Source organism: Elgaria multicarinata, chromosome 4 (assembly GCF_023053635.1).
Source record: "Elgaria multicarinata webbii isolate HBS135686 ecotype San Diego chromosome 4, rElgMul1.1.pri, whole genome shotgun sequence".
In the NCBI taxonomy this organism is placed as follows: Eukaryota; Metazoa; Chordata; class Lepidosauria; order Squamata; family Anguidae; genus Elgaria; species Elgaria multicarinata.
In genome coordinates, this window is record NC_086174.1 from 45,197,835 (window position 1) to 45,218,525 (window position 20,691).

Genomic DNA, 20,691 nt, shown 5'->3' on the forward strand with positions numbered 1-20,691 from the left:
CTCCCATGGCCAAATGGGGGCTAGAACCCAGACCTTCCGACTCCCAGTCCAACATTTCAGCCACTACACCACACTGTCTCTCATAATATTTTTAGTGTAGCCTTATTTCTGCTGGCATGCAGCAACATGCCTAAGAAAAAGATTTTAAATGGTCTGTGTTATACAGTGTAAAATGAAATTATACACTTACACACCACCAACACCACAAAAAAACCAGGCTTGCAAAATTAACTACTGCAGAGGTGACATTTGGGGCATGTCACTTTCATCTCCTCCTGTAGACAACAGTGTAAGAGTCGATTCAATCACCGCACGAAATCGCTTCAAGGGAGGCCTATGAGCAACAGGCCCTTTTCTCCCCATGTTACTGTCATGGCTCCAGCAGAAAGGTTGGAATGACAGCTCACACAGAGTTAGAAACACACTTTCCCATTGTGTAACCACCCTTGTCACACACTTCTGTCACTGTGAGACATGGTGCTTGTTTCAATATAAAAATCTAAAGCTACAGCAAGAGAAAGTGAGAAAATGCAACCAGGTCACTAGAACTTCATGTTTTGGGCTTGTACATTCAACACAGAAGTCAGGAGGAACCTGGTACCTTCATTACTCCCATATAATTAGTGTTACATGAGGGATGTATATTCTGTGATTCCATATAAACAGAGAATTTAGTTTTAAGCTCATGATTCTCTCTCTCTCTCTCTCTCTCTCTCTCTCTCTCATATTTACAGTTGCCAAGGAATACATTGTGAAATCTCAGAAATTGGGAAGAGCAGGCTGACCCTACCCATCAGGCAATGAACTGGGTGTCTCAGGCAGCTGAGACAGCGTTTCATGAAAGGTCAGAAAATTGTTAGATATTTGATTTATTAATATTGCATTTTTACTTCTTATGGGATTTTTTTTTTTACCTCAGGTACCAAAATAATTTGACCAGCAGGCTATGCACCTAGGGATGGGACAACCAGGGATGCTCAGACTTGCCAAGATGGTCTGAATTATACTTTGAAGCTCGGTTCACCTAATTTCTGTTTTTGTTTGTGACCCATTTTTCTTTTAGTTCAAATGGGAAATGCACATTTTTCATGCATATTTTTCAAAAGTGTGAACAGTCGGTCCCTCATTGACTAAGAAAACACTTTTTTCCTTTCCATTTTTTTTTAAATATGCATTTTGTAATGTGATCACTGGTTTGAGAATATGCAAGGTTTTTCTGAAAAATGCACTCCCATTTGTTTTCACATTCGGGTTTTGAACAGGCAAGTTTTGATGATTTGCAAATTGAAATGAAATGCTCAGGTATCGCCATATGCACCCAGACTTGGGCTCTGTGTGTGTGTGGTTGCGGGAGGGGGGGAGGGTATTTTCTGCTCTGCCTCAAGCAGAGAAATGTGTGGGGCCAAGTCTGGGGAAGGGGAAGATTGAGTAGCATTTAGTGGTCACTGTCAATAGACAGGAATACAGTGTTCTTCTCGCTGCCTAAAATCCAAGTTTGATATGCTTCCTATAATATATTACAGTACTCTGCTGGTTAACATTTTATTCAATTTTTGGGAAATTAACATCTTGTCTCCCTATCCACATTCTCCACACCATGCATAATTTTGTACACTTAGCCTTCCTTTTCCTAGCTAAACAGTGCCAGTTGATGTAACCTTCTCTCAGAGGAGAGATGCTCCAGCCCCTTAATCATTTTAGTTGCCCTTTCCTGCGCTTTTTAAAGCTCTATAATATCATTTTTTAGGTGTGGTGACCAGAACTGTACACAGTATTCTAAGTGTAGTCACACCATAGGATTATATAAAGGCAGTATGATACTAGCAGTTTTATTCTAAGTTCCTTTTCTTATAATGCATAACATGGAATTTGCCTTCTTTACAGCGGCTGCACCCTGGGTTGACATTTTCACTGAGCTGTCCATCACAACCCCTAGATCTCTTTCTTGTTTGGTCACTGCTAACTCAGATCCCATTAGGTTATACTTGAAGTTGGGTTTTTTTGCCCCAACGTGCATCACCTTACACTTGCTTACATTGAACCACATCTGCCATTTGGATGCCCACTCTGTCAGCTTGGAGAGATCCCTTTGGAGCTCTTTACCATCCCTTTGTGTTTTAACAACCTTAAATAATTTGGTGTCATCGGCAAACTTGGCCACTTCACTGCTCTCTCTTAATTCCAGATAATTTATGAACAAGTTGAAAAGAATTGGTCCCAATACCGATCCCTGTGGGACCCCACTATTTACTTCCCTCCATCAGGAGAATTGATCATTCATTCCTACTCTCTGCTTTCTGTTCTTTAACCACTTGCTGATCCTTCCATGACTGCTAAGTTTGTTCAGGAGTCTTTGGTGAGGGACTTCATCAAAAGCCTTTTGGAAGTCCAAGTAAACAATGTCCACCAGATCACCCCTGTCTACATGTTTGTTGACACTCTCAAAGAATTCTAGTAGATTAGTGAGATAGGACTTTCCTTTGTGGAGTAGTAGACACATACATAGACGCACACACAGTATAATTAACAGCAGGCACAGGAGTGAAATGTAAGATAAAGTATTGGAATAGAAAAAGAGATATTTTTTTGTATTTTTACAGTGTTTTGTGGAGTAACAGTAAAAGACACACACAGGGGTGGGGTGCTGTGAAGCAACTTCGACAGACAGACTGTGAATTAAAGAAAAGTTGGACAGATAAACGTTTTTTTCTTAATTTCTTTTAAAATTTCTCCGTGGGGGTAATAGCGTAGAACAAGAACACACACACACACACACACACACACACACACACACACACACACACACACAGAGTAATGGGTGAGTGTGAAGTGAGCAAATAAAAGCAGACAGACACACAGAAAGAAAAGCAACCCAGCCAAAAAAAAAAAGGAAGCAGAAGCTATTTCTCTCAGCAATTAGAAATGAAGCAGTCAGAGCAAGCAAGCACAGCTAAACAGAGCTCTCCCTCCCTCTCCCTCTCTCTCTCTCTCTCAATCTCTCCTCCTCCTCCTCCTCCTCCTCCCTTCCCAATGCTTCATGAGGAATGAGTTCCAGGGTGGGGGGAATTGGGGTTTATCATTTGCAATTTCCAGGGAGTAGACTGTGGGTATTGGTTAGCCACAGATGTCAGTCTCAAAACTCCCCCCCCTTCACCCATCGTCATCTTCCTAATATGGAAGTGTTCTGTTAGCCGTCCATCAAGATGAAATGAGCCCTCATGTCACCTAAGAAACCTGTGGATCCAGATTTCTTTGGGGCCCTGAATGATCTTCTACCCACACCACGGGTTTCCATCATTTTTTTAATCGCCCCCTAACCACACCGTGCGTTCGGAGGTCCATAAGAGGTCCGTCAAACCCCCGATTTTTGGTGTGAGCACACACCCCTACTATCTAATCCAACATTCTGTTTTCAGAGTGGGCAACCAAATTCTAGTAGGAAGCTCACAAGCAGGACAGGAGTGCAATAGCACTGTCCCACTCAAGTTTCCTAGCAACTGGTATTGGGACAGGGATACTGCCCCTGACATTCCCTGGTATTCTGTAGGAATGGGGTCTGCATGGGATCCCACCCAAGGCTTGGGAGTCAAGAAGACCACTGGCTTTCCCAGTTCTAGAAGAGTAACACACCTGTTGGCTTAAATGGAAGGATAACTCAGAGGAAAGAAGAGATAATAGAAGAACTGCAGTTAGTGTTTATCCCACACGCTTCTGCAAGAGTTATGGTCGTCGTCGTCCCCCAATTCACCTCAGAGGCTGTTTTGGAGCTCCCGTAATGACCCCAATTCGCCTCGGGGTGCTTCAGGGGTTGCCTGCCTTGCCTCAGCACTGAAGCCGAGGCAAGATTCGGGGCCTCCGAGATGACTTGGCCTTGTGGGTCCCTGGGTGCCAGCCACGCAGCTGGCACCCAGGAAAGCTGGAAGCAAGTCTGAGTAAGAGCCCACTGGACTCCCGACTTTATGCTCCCTCCCTCAACCCCCCCCAACCCAGAGCTGCTGCTGCTAGGACTTACCCATTCACCTGCTGCCACAGCTGCATCACTATTGCCAGCCCATCGCCCCATCAGGTCCACCATCGCCCCATCATTGCCATGACCAGGAAATGGGCCATCCTCATGAGAGCCAGGCCATGATTTCAAGATATTGCGGGGGCTCTGTTTAGTACATCTACGGCCGCAAACTACAGTAGCCACAAAGGGCCATTTCCCCTTTACAGCCACTGTGGTTTGCGGCCCAGAGACCACATGATATCTTGAAATCACAGCCTGGCTCTCAGGAGGATGACATGTTTTCCTGGTCACGATAGTGATGTAGCAGCAGCAGCAGCAGGTGTGTGGGGAGAGGGAGTTGAGTCCAGCGCTGTCTGAAGTGGCCCGAGGCATCCCAAAGCTTCGGTACCAATTTGCTTCGACCTCAGGCCACCCCAAAATCGACTCGGAACCAAGGCAAGGTGGGCCTAATCAGCCCGCCTTGCCTCGATTTCAGAGATTTGGCCCAAGGCAGTGCACAGCTCTAAATTAAACAGTCCTGGCAAGACTTGTGGAGGCGTTTCAAACAGGCGTTCCTGACTCAATCTCCGCTTGGCTCAGGTCCTTATCAGGTTGATCAATCCACCAATCTGAGCAGTATAACAAACTGTGTCTTCAAGAAGCCTTTCTTCCAACATCCAGTTGCCTCAACACCATGCAGCTGTAGTTCCTTACTACACTTGCAGCTGTAGGAAGGAACTTAACTGAGACAACTGTGTGGAACTTGTCTGGAAATTTGGCATCATTCCCTTTGCATCATATTGTTGTTTAGGCCTGGTAAGCTCCCTGCAAGAGCTTGGATTTTAAATGTTCCTTTCCCAGAGTACAGTTCATTTCCGTCCCTGCTAGAAAATGCATCCCACTGAAGGGTAACAACATACTTTCGTCAAAATATGACCCCCATACATGAACTACTTGCATTAAATCGCACCATTTAAAATAAAGGTAACCAGTTCTGTCAAGAAGACCTCAGATAAGAAGTTCAGAGTTGTTTGCATTCCTGTCAAGTGAGGCTGACTTATACAAGTGGCTGATCCTAGGGCAAAATAAATATATTCTACTCTAGTCTCTGTGTTCTGCCTTCTTTTTGCCTTTCCTGTTTTTAGACTACATATCAGACTACATATTTTACACTTGAAGTGCAGTCCATACCATGTGGAAAATATGTGATTAAACATAAATTTAGCATGACGTCCCTATATCTACCCAAACACTGACTAGAGAATCCCAACAAGTCCTGCCCACCTAGCACTCCAATGTCCAGATGACGTCACAGGTTGGGCTCTGATCCCTGGCATCAGGAGTTGGGCCACACATCCCTACATAATCTGATGTCTGGCTAGAACTCTTCCAGCTGGTGCTTTGGCCACACCTTCTTGTATTGCAGAGGACGTTGGGTGGGCAAAGGAGCCAGGTAGAGGGGCGCTTGGGATCACCTCCCATCTCATCACCTTCAAAAGAAATTAGAAAAATGCAATACAGGAGGCTGACCATTTAAAATAGTCATACAAAACATTAATGTAAGTCATATCTGTTTTAATGAATCAATTAGTCTCACTGGAAAAGAACCAGGAAAAAAATGGGGGGGGGACCTAGGAAACAGTGCAGGAAAACTTTGTTTTGTTTTCAGGGGTTATGGGGTGTGTGGAGAAATAATTTTATTATGAATTTTTCCATATCCTCCTGTTGTTTCCCCCATGGCTTCACATGAATTCTTCACATCTAATTTATTTATTTATTATGTATTTATTTAATTACACTTATATACCCCCCCACAGCTGAAGCTCTCTGGGCGGTTTACAACAATTAAAAATAGTAAACATGAAAAGTATACAAAAATTAAAAAAACATAAAAACAGTATAGAAACAATTCTTAATTCTTTCTAACAAATAGAAATATATACTGGTTCAGTCTTAAAACTAAACACTATAAAGATGAAAGCCCAATTGATATAAATCTTTTGTTGTTGTTGTTGCACTCGGCGCATAGCTGTCCAAACATTATTATTTTAGAACGGTCCAATTTGTCTGAGGAAATTTAACATCAGGCTTTTCTATTCTTTTGTGACTGTATGTAATCCAGACAAATTCTATAACTGTATGATCACTGTGTGAACAGAGTGCTGGACTAGGTGGACCTTGGTTTGATCCAACACAACTCTTCTTACTTTGGACAATACACTATATGAGTCCTTTACTTACCAAGGAAGTTTTCAAAACAGAGGTAGCAGCCATCGCTCTGTCTAGTTAAGCCGCTTGTATATTGGATATTACAGCTACAGTATTCTGTATATTGGATATGGATATGTGATTTTTTGCAATATGTTTGTACATTTTGTTGCACTTCTGAATATTTTTAACACATTTTATGGAGACACTGGATTTTTCTGTTGTTTGAACCCTAACCCTTTTCACCTTTTGTTTGCTTTTTGTTTCTGCTTAACTGCTGCCAGCAAAGGAGAGCACATCCCCTCCCAAGGTAGTTTGTTCCACTGTTGAATGGTTCATACACTTAGGCATTTCTCCTAATGTTTACCTGATATTCACTTCCCTGAAGTTTCCACCCATTGGCTCTATTCCTGCTCTCTGAAGCAATGTGGAGATAACCTTTAACAACCACCAGTTCCACAGAGGTACAAGTGATACATCTGACACCACATGAATTAAAAATAAACTACTAATCAGATTAGGTCCTGTGATATAGCACATTGTAACTATTTCTTTTTAAAAATTTGCCACATACTTTCATAATGTCCTTGCCTAACTGATTGTACAAAGTTTTTCCTGATGTTCAGAGTAAGCTTGTTCTACTGCAGCTTAAATCTCTTGGGCAGTAAACTACAAACCCACTGCTAGTGCAACGGGGAGCTAGTGGTTCTTAAAACAACCAGAAACAATTTTGGCAGGGAAAGAAAGAGTTAAACTTCACCTTCCCACCCCTCAGGGCCCCGTCTTCAGGGCCCTGCTTTGCTGCTCCTTCCCCTTGAAACCCTGCAGTATTGCTGCTGTGGGGTGGGGGCAGGAAATCCCTATGCAGGAGGGAGCGTGGGGTTTTCCAGCAGTCATCCAGGTACTGGAGCTCCTCCCCACCCTCTTCATGGCTTCCAGCGACCAATCAGCCATCCGCCCCAGAATGCTCCCAGATTGACACCAGAATGCGATGGCTGTGAGTCAGCAGCTCCGTCATATAACTGACACAACGCCACCATGCAGCCACCGCGGGGCAAAGAAGATGTTTCGACAGTCCCCAGGTTCACTCAGACTGACTAAAGTGTGTAAGGAAGGAACAGAATCCTCACATCTCAAAATTCCAACTCATCAGGAGTTTTGTTTGCTCTGTGCTGGAATGCTGGCCTCTGCTATAAGGGAAACTTCATGTGCAATGTTTTAACCAACATATTGAATGACTGTTTTCAGACTTTTCTATTTGTTAGAATGTATTAAGCTATGAGGGTCCAATTTTCAGTGTTCTCAATCTGAAGTACTTTTGCGTTGACACCTTGAGTGCCTCCTTTTTGAGGGGGAGATGTACAAATGCCCCCTTCAGAGTTCAGCAGTGTATTTTAGACAGTGAATGTACCAAATTTCAGTTTCCTAGCTAGTGTAGAAGTAGCTTAACTGTTTTAAGGCATGCTTTGAGTCCTCTGCTTGACTGAGGAAATGTAAAATTCTAGTGTTTTCCCATTTTTTCCTCATAATCAGGTGCCTTGAAGTATGCATGTACCAAACTTCAGGCCTCCAAGTCAAGAATAATGATATTCTAAGGAATGACGACTAAACTAGTCTCTTTGAAGTTTGTTTCTGTCTTCCAGGGTATTAGCTATCCCACCCAATTTTGTGTCATCTGCAAATTTGATCAGCGTTCCCTGCACCTCCTCGTCCAAATCATTAATAAAAATGTTGAAGAGCACTGGGCCCGGGACTGAGCCCTGCGGTACCCCACTCGTTGCCTCTCCCCAGTTTGAGAAGTTTCCATTGATAAGTACTCTTTGAGTCCGATTCTGTAGCCAACTGTGAATCCACCGAATAGTTGTTCCATCTATCCCACTAGTTTGTTAATCAGAATGTCATGTGGTACTTTGTCAAAAGCTTTGCTGAAGCTTTGCCAGAATGTGAGGTTACTGCCAGTTTTTTCAGTAAAACCAAAACTAGTTAGGTAAATGTCAGTATATACACAGTTCACATTAACAAAGCGCTAAGGGAGCCTTGTTGTTCAACTCAGGCACAAGCCAGCATTTCAAATCCTAATGCACAGGAGATATAGCAGAACTTGCTGTGTTCTTTCTCTGCAACTGTCCCCACAGCACTGTCAGCAGTAGCACAACAAAATGGAAACTTATCAGCAACATATGTTGGGATTGATCTCTCTCACCCACCACCCTGCACACAGCTGTTATCCTGACTGACAGAAAACAGAAAAGTTTCAGAGTTTGCCCCTCTAGAGTCTTATTTTTGGCTCTCTGCCACACACAGTAGGCCTGCCTACATAATCAAAATCTTTACATCAAAAGCTGGGGCTGACATGTAACATGTAAGAAACAGCAGTTGAAGCCCTTGGTGCAGCTAAGCAACTCTAGACGCTGGGCTTAACATTCTCAAGCACACGCCTAACATTCTCTTCTCTTCATCCATCACCCCCCTGCCCTGCCATTCCACGTGGAACTGTTTCTACTTTCCTAATATGTTACACCAAAACAAACAAGCCTGTAAAGGCAGCCTAATTATTTTTAAAAAATAAGTGTTTGCCAACCCTGATGTTAAAATGTTGAGCAAGTTGGCAAACAAACATTGTTGTGGTCACTGCTTTTCATTAGAAAAAGGCTCAGGATCCTTGGACTTCGCACAAACCAACAAAAACACAGTCGAAGCGGCTGATAAACATAAAGGGGGGGGAGAGAAAGATGGTGATAATGACGAATGTCTCTTTTTTCAGAAAGCTGCTACTCGAGAAAACACATGGGAGAGACTTCCCAGCAATTCAGTATCTGTAGCCCAAAAGTTCGTGCAATCCTCCTTAATTCGGAGAGAATCCCATTTAACTCAGTTCTGCATAAACTTACACCAAAACAAGGTTTCGGAACTGCTGGGGAGGGAGCTTTGCAGTTTTGGCCGACTACGAATCCCAGCATGCCGCGCGAAGAGCCCTACCGCTCCTAGCTCGCGATTGGTCGCTAGCATCCCGCCCTCTGGGTTCATTTTCCTCTGGCCGGTGGGGGCTCACCTATTTCTTCTGGGTTGTGGCTGGTGGCGAAAGCGTCGGCAAGCGGGCTGCTGGCGTCGGGGTCGGCGTGGAAGGGCCCATGGCAGCCGCCGTATTTCGGCGAGGGCGCTGGACTTTGCTCCGGCGGGGAGCCTTCCGAGCTCAGCCGGGGAGAAGTTGTCGCTCTGGGGTGTCGGTGAGGCAGCAGCAGCAGGCAGCGCTGCAAGTTCCCTCCGCTCAGGTGAGGCGAGGGGACGGGACGAAGGTGGAGGAGCGCTCCGGTCAAGGAAGGGCTTTGGGGGCTAAGCATGCGTGGGATTCCCAGAAGGGGGAGGAACCTGGGCAGCAGCCTTGGACCGAGTCGGACCCTTGGTCCAGCTTAGCCCAGTAAGCAACACCGACGGGCAGCATCTCTCCAAGGTTTCAGGTCGGAGTTTTTATCCAGTCCGTCCTTGAGATGCCGGCGATTGAACCTCGGACCTTCTGCATGCAATGCGTACGCTTTGCCGCTGAGCTACAGCCCTTCGCAGGAGTAGCTCTGGCAGTCCGTTGCAGCCACACAGCCACGAAAGCTCTTGTCGGACCTTAAAGACAGACGGATATATTCTGGCGCAAGCTTTTGTGGACACTACGCACTTCATAAAGAAGAGCCATGCTGGATTAGGCCTAAAATCGATCTAGTCTGGCACTCAGTTCACACAGTAGCCAACCAGATGCTAATTGGAAATCCACGAGGAGATGAATGTAACAGCACCCTCCCGGCCATGTTCCCCTGCAACTGGTGTGCATAGACCTACTGCCTCTGATACTGGAGTTAGTATATCTATGGTGACCATATGAAAAGGAGGACAGGGCTCCTGTATCTTTAACAGTTGTATTGAAAAGGGAATTTCAGCAGGTGTCATTTGTATATATGGGGAACCTGGTGAAATTTCCTCTTCATCACAACAGTTAAGGCTGCAGGTGCCCTGCCCTCTTTTAAAATGGTCACTCTAGTATAGCTCCTGCAGCTTTAACTGTTGTGATGAAGTGGGAATTTCCCCAGGTTCTCCATATATACAAATGACACCTGCTGAAATTCTCTTTTCTATGCAACTGTTAAAGATACATGAGCCCTGTCCTCCTTTTCATATGGTCACCCTATCAGGAATAGTACTCATTACATAGGAAGCTGCCTTATACTGAGCCAGACCATTGGTCCATCTAGCCCAATATTGTCGACACTGAGTGGCAGCTGTTTTCCATGGCAGGATTCTTTCCTTACTCTATCTGGAGAAGCAGGGAATTGAACCTTGGACCATCCACATACAAAGCATGTGCTCTATCACACTGAGAGTTAATAGCCTTATCCTCCATGAATTGGTCCAATCCTCTTATAAAGCCATCAAAATTGGGGGTCATCAATCCATCTTGTGGTAGCGATCTGTCCTGAATCTACCACCAAACAGCTTCATCAACTTACCCCATGTTCTAATATTATATGAGATGGAGAAAAATGTTTCCCTATCCACTTTCTCCACACCATGGATGATTTTTGTATGCCTCTTATCTTGTCTCCCCCAACTGCACATATCAGATGTATGAAGTAGCAGGTACATTTAGTGTCGACTTCAAACAAACACATGGCATAGTCTGTGCACATTTATAGAAGAGTAAAGTTTTAGCCCACTGAACTCAGTGGGACTTACTTCTGAGTAAATGTGCATGCATGGGATCAGGTTGCATATTGTCTTACGTGAGAAGGCCCTGGGACAGTGGGAAATTTCTGGCACAGGTGTTCAGGTATTGTTACAGTTTCTGAGCTGGAAATGTTAGTCCCACATAGGAGGAGTGGCAGTGGTCAGTCTCTGTTGATGGAACTGTATTCTGCACATACTCAGAAGGTGTTCCTCCTTATTCTACATGAGAAGCTAAGCTTTGGCATTCACTATAGGTTTAGAAACTCAACTAATTAATTTATCCTCCACCTTTAATTGCCACTAGTAATCTAGATTGCATGTTTACACTAGAAGAAAGAATTGGAGGATTATTCAAGGCAAGTGGTTACATGCATAGTCAGCACTTAATAAAGTTCTATATAAAATGTCGTGATAGACAATTCCAGTGGTTTAGGACTGCCGCTTAATTCAGAAAAGAAGAAAAAGAAGTTGGTGTATTAAAATTACATACAAATTAAACATCCTTGTTAGCAAATCAGTTTATTACTATGCATTGCTCACCATATATTCAGTAAAACTGAAAAACTGTACCCACTTACCTGGGAGTAAACTCTAATAGAACTCAATGAGACATACTTTAAGTGGAGATGTATAAAACTGCAATGTGAGATTGTTATAACCCTCATATAACATCTCCAAAGATTATTTTTTAAAATTTTGTACAATATAGATCAATTTATGAAGATTAAAACTGCCAGAATTAATCTTTATTAAAAATGCCAAGCACATTTTAACCAAAGTCTTTCTTAGCACCCTGCTTTCTGTTTATTCTGGTTTTATTGTATTGGTGTTATTTTGCATACTGCCTTGTTATCTTTGATAAAGTAAGGTGCAGTATACATTATTTAAATTAAAAATAAATAAATGATAAGCTACCTATTGGTTTTCAGCAATATTTAAAATGAAATGTATATAGCCTCAGTACAACAAAGGAACCAATTACCTAGGGAGGTAGCCGGCTCTCCCACACTAGAGGCATTCAAGAGGCAGCTGGACAGCCATCTATCAGGTACGCTTTAAGGTGGATTCCTGCATTGAGCAGGGTGTTGGACTCAATGGCCTTATAGGTAACTTCCAACTCTACTATTCTATGATTCTAAGTGTATCTTCTCACATTGGAAAGTTATTGATAATCTATAGTTATTTTAGACATCCACTTTGTATCATAAAAAACGTTCATGTATATTGAGAATGGGAGTTACCAAATAGTTATTCAGAAAAGCAAGTTGAGATACTCTAAATCTTATCATATATGAAAGATCTGTTGAGGCAGTTTGTCAACTTCATTGAATATACTGTGAGAAATATATAATAATAAACTCTATATGTCATTCTTAATGCAAGGAGATGCATATACTGAAGTTGAGGAAGATATATTTGTATTTCTGAGATCAATGTTATCAAGAGTATACTTTAGCTCTAAGAACTGCCACTGAGTATCTTTTTAAACGATATTCAGTTTTTTGCAATTAAAATTACATTAACCTGATTTTATTTACTGGACAAATTTGGAATTTTCCCTTGGAGAAGTCCTGTGATAGGTATTGTACTTAAAGTTTTTCACTCTGAATGTATAGCTGTATGTAATGCATAGCAATAGATTGTACTAACTTGTATGTTTTTCCTGATAATATTAATTAATTAATTATTTTTTTTATTTTCTGCTTATATTTTGGACTGTGTCTAAGGTGATATCTTCTGCTTTTTGAAGTAACTTACTTTGCAAGGCTGCTGTTCCATAACTTCTAATCCTTCCAAGAAGTGCCACTGTGAGCAAGATAACAGGTGTAAAACATATGAGATCTCCTATTGCAGCGAGTGGGAAGGCACTATGTTATTTCCCACAGAAAGCTGAGTCACTCTAGGTAATACTAGGAATCTGGTTTTCTCCAGCTGCTGGTTAGACACTAAGCAGTGGATCCAACTCACATGTACAAAAAGAATGGCTTTTGTGTTGGTAGCTCCAACCAGCAAAGTTTTAAATGTGTATGAAAATAGAGCAGGTAGTTTGAAGTCTTTTACCTGTATATACACACACTCCATTTTCCTGAAATGTGTTGCTTTATTGCACCGGAGTGGTGAGCCTGTGGGCTGCAGGCCTCAGACTAGTTTTGTGCGGACCTCGGTCTTGTTTCATGCTGGATTTTGGTTCTGCTGGAATGCAGAGCCTTATAGGTTTTGACAGAGGTGATGCAGATCACAACAGAAAAAGATGGAACTGAACCTGGAATTGTAACTTTGTAGGTGGAGGGGCTATGTACATAGGATCCGACTTCATCTTAAATGGCCACCACTAATTTCTGTGGAACAAAGTAAACAAGCAGCAGAAGTCAAGCTGGGGGAGGGCAAAACCTGTCCCCCCTCCATTTAGGACCACCAAGAGTAGTGTAAACGAGCATGACTGTTAAGGGGGGAGGATATATTGCAACATTTTGTTGCAGGTCCAATTTTTAAATGCCCTTAAAATGAGTTCTGTCTCCTCAGAGATCATTCTGGAAAAAAGAGTTGACTCCTATTTTTGTAGCTGTAACTTTCTGTAAAAATGGAACTTGACATGCAGAATATTCACAACTGGAATAACTTTTATCGATCACATCCTGACACATGGTATGTCTTCAAGCAAAAAAACTAGTCATATTGCCCCTAGATAGCGTTGGGGGGGGGGGGGCATAGGATATTTCAGATTCCTGAATACAAGTCTGAGACAGTGCTCCAGTCTTAAGCCTGGGAATCCGTGCTCGCTCCCCATCTCAGCAAACATAGAGAACTGTGCTGGCTGTCTCTCCAAGACAACCTTGGAGTCTTGGAGAGGTCCCTGATATGTCAGAACAGTGGTTTGTTTAACAAGCCAGGAGCAAACTGTGGTTTCAGATACTGGCTTGTTCTGAAACCACCTTTTAAGAAAGACACAATTCACTGTGTTCAGACATATTGGGGAACCATGAGTTATTTAAAAGTAGATGCAAAAGCTTCTAATCTCTTTCTTGCAGCCTGGGGTGGGTAGAGCATGCAAATCCAAAAATCATTAAACTATTATATCTGAACTAGCCTTCATTATCTTGATCAAATCTCCCATCTGGTGGTAAAAAATACATGATATGTTATAATGTGAACGGCAGACCCTATTGATTTAATTCTGTCCCCACTTTTCCCCCCAGGCAACCTGAAGTTCTGCCCAAGTGTTTTTGCGACACCTTTCAGTGGATGCCTGCAAAACAATCATATTTTTTAGAAAGTGAAATTAAGAATGCAGTTTGGGTCTTCTAGCTCTAGAGTTAATAAGATTTGCTAGGTTAACTGAATCTAGAAAGCTGACAGCTGTCTTTTTGCCAAAGTGAAGAACCACAAGAGCTGAAGCTGGAACACTATACCCATGGGAACCTTCAGAGCCTTTAGATAATCTCTTTTAGAATTGCTGATTCCCTTTTTTTAAAAATGATCTTGCCTGAGGTTTTTGAAGCTAGATCTTCAGGTTTGCTGTGCGTGGGCTTAACTTTTACAGGCATGACCCTCAAGTTTCAGGCAGAGGTGAAGATGATAGAAAGTGAGAGGGAGCAACAGAAGAACATTTTCTCTTACGTTTGCATTATTCAGTATGATAATAAATTCTTAAAACAAGGTGTTTCATCAGGCATGACTGTTGAGAGAAATAAAATAGATTTAGTTTTGTGTTTCAGGCTGATAGCTTCCTGCCAGTCTTTTTTGCTGTGAGACCAAAGGAAGTGGGACAAAATTGTTAATTGAATTGGAGTTGTGTACTCTGTCCAATATAATACCTTGTGGAAGTATTTATTAGGCATTTATCAAGTTGTTTTTGGAGCAGTCATGGCGTTCATTGTTCATATCACCTATACAAGTTATATAAGACCATTTCTAAATGGTTAGACTACAGGAGTAGAGAAACTGGGCATCTAGATGTTGTACTCCAAATCCCATCAACCCCATTGAAATGAATGGGACTTAAATTAATTATTATTATTATTATTTATTTATATAGCACCATCGATGTACATGGTGCTGTACAGATAACACAGTAAATAGCAAGACCCTGCCGCATAGGCTTACAATCTAATAAAGTTGTAGTAAACAATAAGAAGGGAAAGAGAATGCAAACAGGCACAGGGAAGTGTAAACAGGCACCGGGAAGGGTGAAGCTAACAGTATAGAGTCAGAACAAACTCAAAGTTTAAAAGCTATAGGGAAAAGAAAAGTTTTTAGCTGTGTTTTAAAAGCTGTGATTGAGTTGGTAGTTCTCAGGTGTTCTGGAAGAGCATTCCAGGCATGAGGGGCAGCAGAGGAAAATGGACGAAGCCGAGCAAGGGAAGTAGAGACCCTTGGGCAGGCAAGAAGCATGGCATCAGAGGAGCGAAGAGCACGAGCGGGGCAATAGTGTGAGATGAGAGAGGAGAGATAGGCAGGAGCTAGACCGTGAAGAGCTTTGAAGGTCAACAGGAGAAGTTTATATTGGATTCTGGAATGAATTGGGAGCCAATGAAGAGATTTCAGAAGCGGAGTGACATGGTCAGAGCGGCGGGCCAGGAAGATGATCTTAGCGGCAGAGTGGTGGACAGAGACCAGCGGACTGATGTGAGACGAGGGGAGGCCAGAGAGGAGGAGGTTGCAGTAGTCCAACCGAGAGATAACCAGTGCGTGAACGAGAGTCTTGGCAGAAGAGACAGACAAAAATGGTCGAATCCTGGCAATATTATACAGGAAGAAACGACAAGATTTAGCTACTGCCTCGATATGAGGAATAAAGGAGAGCGAGGAATCAAATATAAAGCCAAGGCTACGAGTTTCCTTGACCGGAGTAAGCGTGACATCGTTGACAGTAAGAGAGAATGAGAGGTGAGGAGAAGGTTTAGGAGGGAAAACAAGCAGTTCAGTTTTTGCCATGTTAAGCTTCAAGCGACGATGAAGCAGCCAAGCTGAGATATCTGAAAGACATGCCGAGATACGATCGTGAACATCAGGAGAAAGTTCCGGAGATGAGAGGTATAGTTGTGTGTCATCGGCATACAGGTGATATTGGAGGCCATGAGATTGAATAAGTTTACCCAAGGGCAGCATGTATAGAGAAAACAGCAGCGGGCCAAGCACCGAGCCTTGCGGAACCCCTACTGAAAGGGGAAAGGAGGAGGACGAGCTGCCGTTAGCCGACACGCTGAAAGAGCGACCCTCTAGATAGGAGGCGAACCAGTTATAGACAGAGCCACAGAGTCCAAGGTCATGGAGGGAATCTAAGAGAAGATTGTGATCAACCGTGTCAAAGGCTGCAGTTAGATCAAGGAGAATAAGGACGGAATAATGGCCCTTAGACTTGGCAGTGAGAAGATCATTGGTGATCTTGGTAAGGGCTGTTTCAGTGGAATGCAGAGGACGGAATCCAGATTGAAAGGGATCCAGAGCAGAGTTACTAGAGAGAAAGTCAAGACAGCGAGAGTAGACCACACGTTCCAGAATCTTTGAGACAAGGGGCAACAGAGAGACAGGTCGGTAGTTAGACAGAGAAAGTCGATCAAGAGTGGGTTTTTTGAGAATGGGAGAGACAGTAGCATGTTTAAAAGCAGAGGGAAATGAGCCAGAGGACAGGGAAGAATTAATGATGTGAAGCAAGGACGGGAGGATAGCGGGGATAAGATTAATAAAGACGCGAGAGGGAATTGGATCACGGGAACAAGTGGAAGGCTTCGACGAGCGCAGTATTTTAGACAGTTCATCAGCTGAGACTGAGGGGAACGCCGAGAGAGTTGCAGGAGGAACTGACAGGTGAGGCACAGGAGCTGGGAGCGGAGCAGAGCTGGCCAGATCGGAGCGAATTTAATCTTGACTAAATTAAGTCCCATTCATTTTAGTGGGTCTACAGTATGTGAGTATGGGTTCCCCACTCCTGGGCTAGAAGATACTATAAGGAAAAGGTGAAAACAGAAAACAGGGCGGTTGAAAAACGTTCAGTCTCTTTTAACTAGTTCTCCTATAGTTGGTAGAGATGGATAAATTCCCATGTGATCTCCTAGGAGTGGCTTAGAAAATAAGCTGAGCTACTTCTAAAAAAGCCAGAAATAGATTGACTTTATTTTCTAAATTCAAAAATTGCCCACCCGGCCCCTATTCCCATCCTCCAAATACTACTTTCTGGTTCAGCTGGTATCACCATGCAATCATCTGGAGAGAGGAGGCCAAAACAAACCCTGGTAGAGGTGCCTCTTTCCACCATGCAATCCAGTGGAGACCTAGCTGTTTTTTCTGGCTCCTGCATCAATCTCCATAGTGGTTCATCTTATTGTACGTCTTGGTGGTCAAAATATGTCACCTGGGGTAAAATAGGGATACCAAAAATGTAGATGAATGGGAGGGGAGAAGGAGATGACATGAATCTGAATTAAAAACAGCACACACTTGTTTCTGTCTAAAAAGCAGAGGTCTAATGTGAGGAATCTAGTTAACAAATCAACAATAGGGTTCAATCTGACCTTTGGTATTGTTCTCTGTATTGTGTAATATGTAACCTGATTATGTGTCGCGTAGGAACATATTCGCTATCACCCCAGTTGGCCAGCCTAGTAGAAAATAATCAGCAGCCCTCATAGTGACTGGAATTGGTTTTCTGGAGACAATAACTTGAGATTTATCTTTTTGAAAGAAAGGTGTTTGATGGGTGTGAACTTAATGCCTCTCATTGTAGACCAAAATATTTGTGGGTTGCCAGTTTGGGAAAGGCAGGAGAGGTGTTGAAAAGGCCTGGCATTGTATTTCACCTAAACTCTGGCATAGGATTTATTTTATTTTATTGCAGGGCGTATGACAACAATCAAGGGTTTCTAATTCAAGGATGGTATGAAATGCTAGGCCTGCACTAATGGGAACCGCTGTGTCATTGCAAATTGGGCTTGTAAACTATCTTTTCTCCAGACTTCTGCTGCTGAACCAATTTCATTTGGTAACTTGAAAGCACCTACTTTATCTCTTGACTTCAAAGATAGTGGGGGGGGGGAATGGCTGCTCAGTATTAGACCATTTGTGTTGCTAACAGCAACACAATTATATTCAAAGGAACTTTTCAAAGCGACTGTGTCAGCAAAACACAGCTCTTCACAGTTCAAGTGTTAACATGCGTTCAGCTGCTGGCATAGATTAAAAAATTATAGAGGCAAATCTCAAATACAAATAGGCAGTTGTAGTTTAAAGAAGATAATGCTCAACAGTTCTTAAAAGGAGATGGGTTTGAGCACTTTTTCCTAGGGCACAGTTCACAAACTGCATATCGATGTGATCTCACTGACTCTTTTTTACACTAATGTGCAGAGTATGGAAACTAAACAAGACGATATTGAATATGGGAATGACTCACATGATTTGGAATGTAGCCATCAAAGGATATAACTTTCAGACTCTTAGAGCCAGCAGCTTTCAGTACCATCAACCATAGTATCCTTATGGATCAGCTGTCATGAGTTGTTTTACAGTGGTTCCATTTCTACTTGAATGGCTGTATGTAGAAAGTGGTGCCGGGAGATTGCTACTCTCTTCTGTGGCATTTACAACAAGCCTCAATTTGATCCCCCATGTAATTTAACACCTGCACAAAACCTATGGTGAAGGTTATCCAGGGATGTGGGCTGAGGTCATCAATACACAGATGACACCCAGCTTTACATCTCCTTTTCATAGAATCCAAGTGAGGAAATGGATGTCCTGAATTGCTGCCTGAGCCAGATAATGGGCTAGATGACAGCCCAAAAACTGAACCTCAATCCAGATAAGATGGAAATACTTTCAATGAGTGGTTCATCTACTCAGTTGAAGATGTTTAACTTAACCTGGAGGAGGTTGTCCATGTCCTGAAGGCTCAGGTGCACATTTTAAAGCTGCTCCATCATTGGATCCATCATTGACATTTATTTCTTTATTTATTTCATTTATATCCCACCTTTTTTCCTCCAAGGAACCCAAGGTGGCATACATAATCTTCCTCCTCTCTATTTTATCCTCACAACAACAACCCTGTGAGGTAGGTTGGGCTAAAAGTCTGTGATTGGCCCAAAGTCATCCAGTGGGTTTCCATGGCTGAGTGGGGACTCGAACCTGGATCTCCCAACTCCCAGTCTGACACTGTAGCCACTACACCACACTTGAGGCAAAGGTGGCCTTGGTGGTTATGTGATCCTTTTATCCGCTAAGGGTGATATACCAGCAGTGACCCTTTCTGGACAGAGATAGTCTGGCAACAGTTATCTGTGTTCTGCTAACCTACTTAGTTGATAACTTAGAGGCCCTATTTGAGTTGAAAGAGAATTTGTACATTTATAAACTTATTTATAAACTATTGCGAAACTTCAGTTAGTCCAAAATAGAGCTGCTGGACTATTAACTGGAACTGGTAAATATGACCATGTGACACCAGTCAGCTGTACTGGCTTCCAATCCGTTTCCAAGCTCATTTCAAAGCATTGGTGTTGATTTTTAAAACTCTAAATGGCTTGGGGCCAGAGTATCTAAAGGAAAGTTTTCTCCCTTATGTACCTTTCCAGACTATTCGATCATCTTCAGAGACCCTCCTTTGGGTGCCTTGTCAAAGGAAGTGAAGTGGGGGGGGCTACTAGAGAAGGCTTTCTCAGTTGTTGCATCCCATTTATGAAATCCCCTCCACAGGAAGTTTTGTCTGATGCCCACACTGTTATCTTTTTGGCACCAAGTGGAAACATTCCTTTCACATTCCAGATTTTATAGTTTAGATTTGCCCATAGACTTCTGGAATGGCTGCTTTTATATATTTTATATTGTATTTTCTGTGCTTATTACTGTTGTTTTTACTGTGAACTGATTTTATTCTTTTATTATTTAATCCACTGAGATAACATTTTTGTTGTTGGGCATATCAAAAATATAATATATAAATAAACAATGCAACAGGAAGTGGGATGAGTAGCATTTTCTGTCAAAAACAAGTATCCCTTCACAGGGTGGCTCAGTTCAGACAAGTTAGTCAATGCAGTGTAAAAACTCCATTCAACCGTTGAATTTTTAGGAGGTACTCCCCATTGTGTGATTGGGCTCCCGTGGAGTTGAGTAAAATCCATTGCAATGTTTGATTGACATTTCCTCCGCCCTCTCTTCTTCCCCAGTCCTCCCGATAGTATCCCATCAGCCATTACCACACACACATATCCCGGCAGCTCTCCTAGAATGGCACTCGCTCATTTCACTACTCTTGCCAGGGAGCTCTGTAGCCTGTGGGAAAAGTCCACTGAATGCAATGGAAAACTCTACGGAGCCCTCCACACAACACACAACGCAATGATTGGGCAGGAACTCTCTTTGCATAGCATGGATATTCAGCGTGGGATGGAGTATTTCCTACCAGACAGCATGTTTCTTAATGGTGGTGTAAAACGTGTTGTCTGAACTGAGCCAATGAATTCACTAGTCCTGTGGAAAGCATCTGGGTAAAAATGAAATGAGAAATACATAAAAACAATATTCTTTTCAGAGTATACTACAGCATGCCATCCCAGGGAAATGATATGAATGATGCTTTCCTGAAACATTGCAGTTATCTTAGGGAAGAAACAATTAGTAGTAATGGGGGTCTTAAGCTACTCCATCCTTGCCCAACTTGGCACCCTCAAGATGTTCTGGGCTATACTCCTAGCATTTCTTACCATTGGCCATGATGGCTTGGTCTGATGGGAGTTGACATCCAAAATATCCTGGGGGCACCAAGTTGGGAAAGGTTGAACTGTTTT

The 20,691-nt window shown here is 42.7% G+C and overlaps 1 protein-coding gene across 2 annotated transcripts in view; it reads left to right on the plus strand.

Annotated features, from left to right (window-relative positions):
• The first annotated feature begins 9,279 nt into the window (after positions 1-9,279).
• The window catches only part of MOCS1 (molybdenum cofactor synthesis 1), a 43,176-nt gene continuing 31,764 nt past the window's right edge, over positions 9,280-20,691 (plus strand). For both annotated transcript variants that reach the window (XM_063124179.1, XM_063124180.1), the window contains exon 1: positions 9,280-9,468. In XM_063124179.1, coding sequence (XP_062980249.1) covers positions 9,328-9,468 — 141 coding nt within the window. In that variant the 5' untranslated portion in view covers positions 9,280-9,327. The remainder of the gene's footprint in view (positions 9,469-20,691) is intronic.